This window comes from Physeter macrocephalus, chromosome 20 (assembly GCF_002837175.3).
Source record: "Physeter macrocephalus isolate SW-GA chromosome 20, ASM283717v5, whole genome shotgun sequence".
In the NCBI taxonomy this organism is placed as follows: Eukaryota; Metazoa; Chordata; class Mammalia; order Artiodactyla; family Physeteridae; genus Physeter; species Physeter macrocephalus.
Window position 1 is genome coordinate 43161645 of NC_041233.1, and position 12025 is coordinate 43173669.

The following is a 12025-nucleotide window of genomic DNA, read 5'->3' on the forward strand; positions in this document are numbered from 1 at the left end:
GTGATCGGTGACTACTTTCCCGGCCAAAAAATAAAAAGGCTACTGTACTCAACACTGTCAGCGGTTGTATTGACATAACTGGGAAATCACATATTATTTTTTTCCCTGAAGAATTAAGATTACATTAAGATTTTTAGTGTCCCCTGGTGGGGGGGGGCGGCGGGAGAAGAAAATTCATAGGAATATATTGAGTTTATGTGATTTGGGAAACATGTAGAGAAAAATCACAGTTGGGCTCCTTTTCTAACCTTCAGAAGTTACAGTTTAGGAGTGGGAGTGCAAGAGGAGTTCTACCCCTTTGGTTACAAGACTCACTTGTTAAAATAATTGGCACTCTTGAAAGCAGGAGGAAGTGTGCATACAAATGTTTTATATATTCACCCCCTGCCTGGAACCTCAAGATCAATACCCTCCACTCTCCTCATTATAGAGAACCAGTGCTTCCTAGGTTTATTTACTTGTTCAGATTCTAAAGCTCATCATTTATAAAGGAAGTCTTTTTCATGTAGAGGCTGTGAATACTACATTTCAAAACAGAGAAAATGATGTTTTTTATTTTTCAGTTTTGCTTGCAGCTCAAGATCTCCAATTTTTACTAGAATCTACAGGGTTTTTCAGATTCACGACTCAGAAGTCAGCTCTATTGTGAACATAAAAGCAAGCTCGATTTGATTGTAATAGTTAATTATCCTGACCTCTTTGCAAAAAGAGGTGTTTATAATCAGTTAATTTGTGTGTTTCCAATTTACATTGTGCAAAAAAATTGTTGTATCAGAGCAAATATCAAAGACTGTGTAGAATAATGTTCTTCTTTTGTTTTTAACATCAAGTGAGAAAAAGATGACCGGGAGAATAAGATAACTAACAAATTTAGTTTGGGGCTCAAATATGTTTGACCAAAAGTACCCAAAAAAATGCAGGGTGCAATGATTATTTTTTAAAAAATTAAATTTAAGAAAGATAAATCAGCCAGGTTAATAAACATTATTTTTGATAAAAAAAATGATTTGAAATTCTCCATCAAAGATAAAATATTTGAGAAAAACATGGTCTTGCTCTCAGGAGACCAGACTAATTAGTGGTTTTGCCAAATAAGTAGATTAATTTAGGTGACATTGCTAAGCTATCTGCAGAATCAGTAACTTTACCTGTCAAATAGCAGTTAAGTGACAAATTCAGGAACATCTTTTCTTGAGCCACCACAGTGTCCCCAGAGCCTAGCATTGGATCATAAAAATGGGAGGAACCTGATAAATCATTTAATGAATAAACATAATAGCAATGCATTTATATCATTGAATTGTGAAAATTTAAAGGATGCATATAAATCACTTTGAAAAATCTTTAAATAAATTAAAATTGTTTTCTGACTGAGAACATCTAATCCTATGTGTCATTATTGTAGTGTGGTACAGGGAAAACATCCTTTAATCATTTTACGTTTGTAAAGATGTAAGATGGCATAAAAGGATATTTCACAATTTGCATTTGAAATGTTCTAATCATACTATTATGCTAAGTATATATATAAAGAATTTGCAATTGCAACAGAAACACTAAAGAGCTTTCTTTAAAAGCAACAACAGCAAAACAAACAAACAAAAATACTGTCCTCTACACCTGTCTCATAGAAGGGCACCTTTTATGAATGTTTTCAAAGTTTTTTCAAAGTTCAGAACTACATCATACCATTAGAAGTACCTTTAGAGAAAATTTCACACATCACTCCAAATATCTGAAAGGTGTATTTGGAGGAGCACAGGGTGTGTGACAGACTCTTTACTTGAGTAGAATGGCCTTTGGTGGAGTGGGGTAAGTATCACACACATTAATATTGTATAGGAACTCTGGCAAGTTCCTCTGGGGTGCCATTCTGAAGTGAGTGTAATGGAATTGAGGGGATGGAAGGCTGACAGTGGCAAATGAGTTGTGTGATATTAAGAGATGGAGCCGGTCTAGTCACTGTGTACCTTACCTGGTTTCAGCAGAAACACTAAATTCTTAATTGTGTTTTACAGGATATGAATGATTATCCTCCAGTATTTAGTAAACGGATCTACAAAGGGATGGTGGCTCCAGATGCCGTCAAGGGTACACCTATCACAACCGTTTATGCTGAAGATGCAGACCCTCCTGTAAGTAGAAGACGTTGATTAACACCCTGAACTAAAGTGAGAAAAATCTTTAGCACTTATAAATGACCCAGTTCCCAAGACAGTGCAGCGAGTCTGTGTGAGTTCCACTCTATTCACTTACATACATTTGATGTTCTCTTGCCTGTTGCATCCACAGGTACAAACCATATTTCAAGCGATTATTATTGAACTTAGACAATTAGGGATATGGTTTTTGTTTTACTGGGATTCAACATTTAGTATTTATCAGTTTATCTAGTACTAATGATAAATATGTATAGAAAGAATTGTCTACATTTGTAATCAGTATCATTCAGGTTCTTTATTTAGAATATTGTAAGCTGAATTTAGCCTGGATAAGTTTTATCCTTAGGTATTTTACATTTTATTCATATTTTGTTAGCAAACACTAAATCAATATATGATATAATATTATATTGAATGTGTTAATTTTGGTAAACTAAAGTTGTATTGCTTTTAGAACATATTTAATAGATTCTTTTATTGTCCAGAATTTCAGGGCATCTTTTGAGATGCCCTAAATTGTCTTTCAATATAGAGGGTTCCTAATTAAAATATTATTACAGCAGAAGTGAGGTAAATTTTCCTTAATATTGTTTCTTAATGTATTAAAAATAGCATATAAAACTAATAGTACCAGTATAAAAATGCTTTCTGTAAATAACTTGAGGGTGTTATAGGTATTAACTATTTATTCTCATAATAGCTGAATGATGAAGATTTGAATTTTTTACCTTGGGTGAGCTTGAAGTACAAGTGAGTGGCTGATATATTCTAGAAAAATGTTAAAAGTGTTAACTAAACCATTTTAGAAAAGTAAGAAAATAGAAAAAGACCTCAATTTTATAAGTGATTTAAAAGTTCAGTTTTGTGTTGCTAATATAAACAGTATTTATGTAATGCTATTTATTTAATAAAATATGAATGCCATTCATAACATTTTTCAGCTTCAGTTGTGACAGGCCATATAAAGTCTTTTGTGACTATGACGTCTTGAAAAATAATACTGTTAACATGAAAGCAATGACCTTTCACTCAGAAGTTCCTTTTCTCGAGTGTGTTAAAATGTCTTTGAAACTGATTTATTGCATCTTGGGAAATAGGACAGGCAAAATTTCATAGCCGTGGACATACCAATAGAGATGGTGGATGTGAAATTGGTGTTTTGTCTGCTTTTTAAGTAAATTGTCAGAGGTACAAAATACTTTGAAATTAGGACTACAATTCAATTCTATTCAAGATGTGTTTTGAGCACCAACTCCATAGTAATCACTGTGCTAACCAGGTTTTGCTCTCCAGAAACTGACAATCGCATAGGAAAAGCAGAACTGCACATAGAAGCTAAAAAGCACTGTATTGAATGAGTGTACATGTAGGGGAGGAAGACTTTTCCTTTCTTCCCCTCTAGGCTCTCTGGCTGGTCTAATAATTAAATTGACATAAGACAGATTAACAGGAGAAAAACAAATTTAAATTTGTATGAGAGCTCATAAAAATATGATGCTTAAATAAGTGACTAAAGCAGACAGCTTTTATACCTTTTAGACCAAGAAACAATACATTTGTGAAGAACCGACAAGATGAAGGGGTTTGGGCTTGGGGTAGTATTTTAGTAAAGAAGTAACAAGGTTTGCTTACATGGCCTTCTTGTCTTTGAATTCCCTATCTCTCGTAGTAAGGATTTCTCTCTTTCTCCTGGTGCAGGCAGGATACCTTTCACATGGGAGATTTATTTCCTGCTTTCAGGGGGACAAAGAGGAGTCAGAGTGTCCGTCTTATACTGACTGTTTCTTAAGTAGCTTTAATTCAAAATAATATGTCCAAGTGACATATTTTGGGCAGACTGCCATGAACCCTGTCATAAGCAAACACAGCATCTTAAAATACTAATATTTCTAAGAAATTTTCATTAGCACAGAATTTAAGATAGTGTTAAGCTTAATGACATTAATGATGAGAGACTAAAAGTAGGCCTGCTGTTTACCTATGTGGGATAGACCTCAAAGCCTTAGGATGGATGGCAAAATCCTCACTTCACCTGTGACACCATGACCTTAGTACCTGGTTTGACATTCAGTCACTGCACTGATGTGAAAGAAGCTGTCTTGGTCTGTTGTCTGTTTTCTAAATAAGTTATATTACTTCTCTACAGTATTTACGTAGAGAGAAGGCCTCCTTTTTACTTCCTAAGCCCGTTTACGGAAACTTAGCAGGCTCAAATGCCATATTTCTTTGGAAGAAGCTCTTAGGTTTGCATTCCTAATAGTATTTTTTTTTGAACATTTAATGTCTAATGCTGGCTTTTCAGTATATGAAAGGTGGATGCCAGTCATTCAGCTGGAATACTGAGCATGCTTATTTCATCTAACAAATATAAATTTTATCAGACTCAGTTTAGATCCTTGAAACACTAGCAATCATTTGGCATAACTAGTATTCAGCATTGAGTTTTCCATCATTGCTACAAATTGTGTCCCTTAAATTAGCATAGTTACAATTTGGGTGCACCTACACCAATCTGAAATAAAAGCTCAATTCCATGAAATTTTTAAGAAAATAAAAATTATACAGCTTTCAAAATGTTATGACTGAGTTTACTTTTATTATTTTATGTAAGTACCACAAATCAAAATAAGTATTTTTTGGATGAGCCTGCCAAGTGTTTTCTATTCTGTTACTATTGTAAATATTTATTAATTAGAAGAAGATAGTTTCAATTTCATATCCTTCAGGGCTCTTATGTCATTTCCACTACTTAGGGCTGTGAGCATCTATGGGTAACACTGTGTTTATTTAATGATCTCTCTTCCAAACTAGAAGGTAATTTCCTTGAGGGCAAGAATCCAAACTTATTCCAGTTTGTTTTCCCACATCTGCTTAGTACCAAATGCTTGTTGAATAACTGAATAAATGAATAAATAAGCAGTTATTTCTATGCTCTTTAGAATTGTCAAAATGTGCCAGATCTTCAGAAATTTAGTTATTTGTGACCCTAGGCAAGTTTCTTATTGTCTCCAAGCCTAAGTACAGCCATTTGAGGGCTGTAAGAATTAACTGGAGTGATATATATATATAAAATGCTTAGCGCTGCTTCTGTTCCCTCATATAAGTAGGTATTGTTACAATTCTGCAATAATAATGTGCATCTCTAGAGGTTGGCCACATCTTTTTCAAGGCATCATGTTTCTTGTGAATGAAATGAGAACCACCCATTTTAAACTAGAAAATTGCAACCACAGAATATCAGATGGAGAAATAGGTAAGGTCTTAAAGCCAGAGAGAACATTCTTGCCAAACATAAATTAAGAATTATAAAGTGCATGTTGTGTAAACCTAAAGTGATCTAGAGGGAGAAAAACATCTTCCAGGGATTTTTTTTCCCCCTGAATTAAAGCTGTTAGGACTTTCATTTTCTGCCTTGCTTTTGTGACACCATTGACATTATGTAGTTCACCGGAGACGTGTATAGTGAATGACTGATCATTTTGGATATTAAAAATTGCTAACCTTTTCTTTCTGCTCACTAGAGACTTCTCACTCCAAACTTTCACAAAACAAAACTGCAAATGTAATTTTCCATTTGCATATTTTTATTCTTTCTGAAGCTGTGGCCAAACCCAATGATACAAGAGGTCTCTTTGTGGGCAAGGTAAATGCCTCACAGAATAGTGTCCTTCATGAGCATGTAGACGTGGAAAAATTTGGATAAATAAATGAAGCTTACATTTTGCTAATTTCAAAGAAGTTATGAGGAACCCACGGAGGAATACCTTCTCATTGTTGTGTCATTCTTTCCATTTAATGCATTTGAGGAATTTATAAGATTCTTGTTTAAAGTAAGTCAGTAGTTGGAGCATGTTTAATATTAGCAATTTTGACAAACTTTCTTATTTGCATATATTCATGTGAGAAATATTTATATATTGAAGACTTCTTTTTTAGGTTTCAATATCAATTTATGAAGTGAATATGCTCCATGAAAAAGATCTTGTAAGTTCTCAGTAGTAACTGGCTTTAAACATCAATGAGTATTCTCACTACACTTTTTTTTTCAGAAAGTGTTTTTAAGGCATAATAATTGCAGCTGTGAGGTAATTTTTTTCCCCTCTGCTGAGATTTTGAGAGCTATACTATCCTTTCAGAGTTCAGACAAGCTACCTGAGGAATTATTTTTAGTGATTTCACAGATGGCTTTAACATCCTTTTTCTGTCATTTGAGGACACTTTTGTTGATGTCTAGAGAGTAAAAAAGATGGTCAGTTTTTCTTTTCTATGATTCATGACTTAAAATGTTATGATGTCACCAAATAATGCAAGGTAATTATGGTGATCTTCTCAAAATGCTTAACCCTCTGCCTCGTCATTATGTTGCAATCTATTAGCAGAGGGCATAACAGTAGAATAAAAACAGCAATTGTCTTTATCCATGATTTGCTGTTTGCTGGCTTTGTGTGCAACAGTTAAAACTGTTCAGGGCTAGGAGTGTTATAAGATTGTATTTTTATCTCCAGATAATATGGCTGTTCTGTATCATTTTCCATTGATATATCTGCAGATCTGTTTTTCATCACTCATCACATACTGGTTTGTGTTGTTTTGCTCCATTGATTTAGGTTATTGCTAGCAAGGTAGCGTAAACTCTGGTTTTAAAGATCACTGCCTAATAACCACATTTGCTGACCCTGGAGCATGTGGGGGGAATGTACGCAGCTCAGTGGGTTTTTTCCTTCACATCAAAGCTGTTAGGGAAATAATCAAGAACTATTTTCACGAATCATGTCTGCTTGTGAATATTGAAATGAGGTAGCCCAGCCTGAGTCCCTTTGGTCTCGCATACTTAATTAGAAAAAATTCACATAGTGAAACAGTTGGGGCTTGATCTTTAGAATGACAATGGGTTATAATTAGATTTGAAAGTGTAAATGAATACAAAAGACAAGGTTTTATGAGACAGTTTATACATGATTAATGTCTAGAAAAGGCTTATCTAAGTATTTTAAGAACCTGTGTCATTTTCTTTTGTTTTGTGGCTTATAGATTATTTTCAAGAACAAATATACTGTTAACATTACTTGAGATCATTATTAGATTTAACTCTTTCAGATGCAAATATTTTTCTTCTAATTCAGAAACTGCAATGCCTACCAGGGCTAACAGGGTGTTTTTCTTTTATGTAGTAATGTCTATAAAATTTAGGGTTTTTTTTAACCTTTACAAAAGTGTCATCCAGTGATATATCTTTTTTTTTTTTTTTTGGTGAGAATAAACCTCATGGGATTAGGATCCCAATACATTGCAACAAGAGAGGTTTCCAAGGGAATTGAGTGAAATATAACAAGCTCCCTCTGGGGCTCACCCATAGGTCTCCCTTATGGCTTAAATAATGTGCTTTATTTGGAATTTCTTGCCAGAGGAAATGGGAAGAGACCCTCTGAAAGAGTATCTTGGCTTCTTATCATCTGGATTCTTGGCTTAGCACCCTCAAAGCCATCCTACTGTTATCTTCAGGTCTTATCATTACCCACTTCACAGTTCTTCCGTATCCGTGAATGCGTGGGCAGTAGACCAGCAGTCAAACAAGTGCTTGGTGCAACATAGACACTTCGTAATACTGTTGAATCAACAGCCAATAAGAAAACACTTATGGTGGACTTAACAATAAGAATATGACACGATAGAGCCATGATAGTGTGTAAGAAAGGTGCCAAGAATAGGTAAGTGAATGTGTCCTGGTGTAGTCTGAGCCTGCTGTGGACAGGAACTCAACTTTTTCAGAGTATAGGAGATTCATTTAAGTGAGAGTAGAAGAAACTAGCAGAGGAAATATATTCAAAAATTACAGAGTCGAAATATTCATCATGTGTTCATAAATTTGGGTAACATGATTTGAACTATGTCTGATTCAATTAATATTAGCTACTTAAAAGAACATATTAGGGCTGTCTTAGAGACTCATTTGTAGACGGGAAATGCAGCAGATATGGTTTTACAAACCCATTTTATTATATAGAAAATGGAAGCTTACTAAAGACTTACAAACAGGGCAATGACAAAATCAAAGCTACATATTAGAACATTTATTTCCTGTGATATGTAGTCTTCATTGGATGAGATAATAAATGAAAACCAGAAGATAAGTTAGCAGCTATAGCTTTCATTTAAGTATGAAAAAAACAAGGTGGACAGTGGAAATGGAGAAAACAGAACTACTTAAAAGCCATTGAAATGGAAAAATTAATAGTGACTGAGCAGGATGGTTGAAGATCACAGACAGAATAAAAGCACAATCAAAAGTGAATCAAGAGTTTCTAGCTGGAGTGATAAAGATATTCATGATCTTAGTTGATAGAAATAAGATAGATAGAAAAGAAAGCTATTTAAGGAGAAAATAATGAGATCAAACTAGGACAAATTAAATTTTAAATGATTTCAAAATATCTAAGTGACATCATCTACAGAATGATAGAAGTTGTCTGATTTCCTTCCCTGAGCAAGGAGGCTCAGAGGACTAAGTCAGGACATGACTAGTGAAGGAGTCATACTCACCAGATCTACCCAGGAATCATAGTGCCAGAGCTGGCAGGAAGCTTATCTATTTCCCAGAGTTACAGGCTCCTCAAACTAAAGAACACATAGCATCTAGTGCCGACAGGAGGCTGGAGGCAGATGGCAGGATGGTGCCAAGATTCCTTTGCACAGATGAACAATATGAAGAAGTCCATGGGGCTTCCCTGGTGGCGCAGTGGTTGAGAATCCGCCTGCCGATGCAGGGGACACGGGTTTGTGCCCCGGTCCGGGAAGATCCCACATGCCGTGGAGCAGCTGGGCCCGTGAGCCATGGCCGCTGAGCCTGCGCGTCCGGGGCCTGTGCTTCGGCGCCCGGGGCCTGTGCTCCGCAACGGGAGAGTCCACAACAGTGAGAGGCCCGCGTACCGAAAAAAAAAAAAAAAAAAAAAAGTACATGAAGAAGTCCTGAGGCAGATACTGGGTTGCCACAGCTGCTTTGATCTGATGCCAGGATGGATCAGGTAGAAAACATGGGAGTAGGAGCACAGGAAAAATTGTGGAAGAGGAGGAGACACCTGAATGCAAGCTGAAGCTATGAGAGTAAATAACATGCTCCAAGAGAGAAAGCATAATCAGATAAAACAAAAACTTGGAAATAAATCCTCAGGTTATGCCCTTTTGAGGATGGGCCAGGAGCTGAAGTGTGGAAAGAGTGAGAGAAAAGAAAGACTAAGAGCATAGACGAGCAGTCTGCCAGTGATGTGGTTCAGAAGAAAAGAAGAAATTTTCAATGCAGAGAAAGAAAATAAACGGTAAAGGTTTTTTTTTGTTTTCTTTTTTTTTCCAGACAGAGCAAGGAGAGTGAAATCAAGCTAAGTGAAGGACCATTGTTCTGTTGATTAGAAACTCATGAGTAACCTTCATGGTAAATTGGCCTGTGCTCTCCTGCAGTTTGCTTACCCTTTTATTTTTCATGCCTCTGAGTTATTTTGGAGTGTAACATTTATATATATGTCATTTTTGCTTTTGCTTTTGAGACTATCAGTTTATTATTTACATTTTCTTTGAAGAATTACTTATGTGCATTCTCCATAGAAATTATTTATGGAATTTAAATTATATTTCTTGGACATGTTTACAACTACTTATATGTATTTCTGTATTTAAGTCTATATACGGTTTATGCCATTCCTTTCATATTCTGACTTATCCATTTTTAAGTTCTTCATTTTGCTGCATCCCTTGGTTTACTCATATGTGTCTTCAATCTTTTAGAAAGATATATACCATGTGAGTTTTTATACATATGAAATTAATTTGCTTATACATAGAACATAAAACTTGACAAACTATTAGAGTCTTGGGTTCAAACTTTTGCCCTTTAAAACCATACATAGGATCTTCCACTATTTTCTGGTTTTTAACACTGTAGAAGTATTAGGCTCTATATATTTTTTAATTTTTAGGTTTTGTTTGTTTGTTTGTTTCTGCTTATAAGACTCCCTATTCCAGAACTTAAATGTTTTCACTAGTAAATATTTAGATCTTCCTTGCTCTGTATTAATGTGTCTGGTATATGATGGCCCCTTGCAATCTGCAAACTTGTGCACGTAGTTCATCAGCCCAGGAAAGATTTACATGGCTTCAACAGTAAGGGTTTTGGAGTGAGACTGGCTGGTTTCTACTCCTAAAGTTCCTACTGACTGTTCTTCTGGCCCTGGACAATTTGTTTAGTCACTCTGCTCCTTAGTTCTCACACTTGTAAAATGAGAACAAAAATAACATAAATGAAACTTTATACCCTTTGAACAGCAACTCTCCATTCCTCCCTTCCCCCAAGTAACCACAATTCTATTCTTAGCTTTTTTCAGTTTATTTTAAATACCTCATCTAAATGGAATCATGCAGTTATGTGCCATTCTGTGACTGGCTTATTTCACTTAGCATAATATCCACAAGGTTCATTCATGTTGTCACAAATTGCAGAACTTTATTATTTTTTAAGGCTGCATAATATTCCATTGTATGTATATGACACATTTTCTTTATCTACTCATCCACTGATAGACAGGTTATTTCCTTATCTTGGCTATTGTGAATAATGCTTCAGTAAACATTGTAGTGCAAATACCTCTTTACGATTCTGATTTCAATTATTTTTAGATATATGTCTAGAAGTGGGAAGTATCCTGTGAACTTCTAGCACAGCAGTATTTTATGAACACATAGCAACGAGAATGGAATGTAAGAACCTAACACTTAGTGAAAACAGTGAGAAAAAGAAAATAATACATTATGTAAAGATAAAAAAAAACAGAAAACAAAAATGCACACAATAACATCAACTAGGTTTTCTTACTAAAATGCTGCATAGTTAACAATACCAAAATACCACTCATTCACTCTAAAAAACATTTATATTTTTATCCATGGATCTTTGAGGCAGCTAGGGATTGGCTGGCTTTGGTTTTGGGCTGAAGGTTGGGTTGGACTCATGTCAATTCCACATGCCTCCTCCTTCAGGAATCCATGACTAAGTAGTCTGCTCTTCACACAGTGAAGGACAGGAACACAGGAGAACTTTCCTAACCACATGATCACACGTAAAGCTTCTGGTTGTGTATCACAATTCTTCACATCCCACTGACCAAAGCAAGTCTCATGACCAAGAGCAAAGGCAATGGGGCATGAAGTAGAAGAAAAAGAAGTGGATATTGCTGAACAATGATACCACAACAGTCTAGTTAAAAGACACTCTAAATGCATTACAATGGTTTTCTTTGAAGGGAAAAGGAGGTTGAATTGAGGTGTGAGCATGAAAGGAGATAGGGGAATGAGAGGTAAATATGCCTAGCAGATCCATTGATAAAAATGCTCCATAAACTATGGATTATATTTAACTTTAATCTCTGTCCCTGTGATCCAAACAAAGTACATATTCCTCAATATTTATTGCATGTGTGTGCATCCAGTGTTATTTAAGCATACTGCATTAAGTATTGAGGATTAAAATTGTCATGAAGCCTTAGAACTGTAAACTTAAAGACATAGAAATTAATTGAAATCAATCAAGTAAATAGAAATGACAAACTGAAAAGCTCTAAGACTTTAGGGTGCTGTAAAACCAGACAAGAGAGAGCCTGATTTTGTCTGGATTGTCAAGGAAGGAACGTTCTGGAGGAAATGACTATGAGCTGGGGTCTGAAAGATAAGGAGGTGTTTCCAAGGCAAAGTGGCATGGCAGAAAAATTATTCCCTAAAGCAGAAGAAAGAAAAATAGGTTTCAAAAACCAAAAGAAAGCAATTTTTTCAGGAGGCTAGAGAGGTAAACCTGAGTCAGATCCTATGGACTCTGAAGGCAT

The 12025-nt window shown here is 35.4% G+C and overlaps 1 protein-coding gene across 16 annotated transcripts in view; it reads left to right on the top strand.

Annotated features, from left to right (window-relative positions):
• The window catches only part of PCDH15 (protocadherin related 15), a 699366-nt gene that overhangs the window by 528750 nt on the left and 158591 nt on the right, over positions 1-12025 (top strand). For all 16 annotated transcript variants that reach the window (XM_024121304.2, XM_055081163.1, XM_024121303.2 and 13 more), the window contains one exon: positions 2019-2135. In XM_024121304.2, the coding sequence (XP_023977072.1) occupies positions 2019-2135 (117 nt within the window). The remainder of the gene's footprint in view (positions 1-2018; positions 2136-12025) is intronic.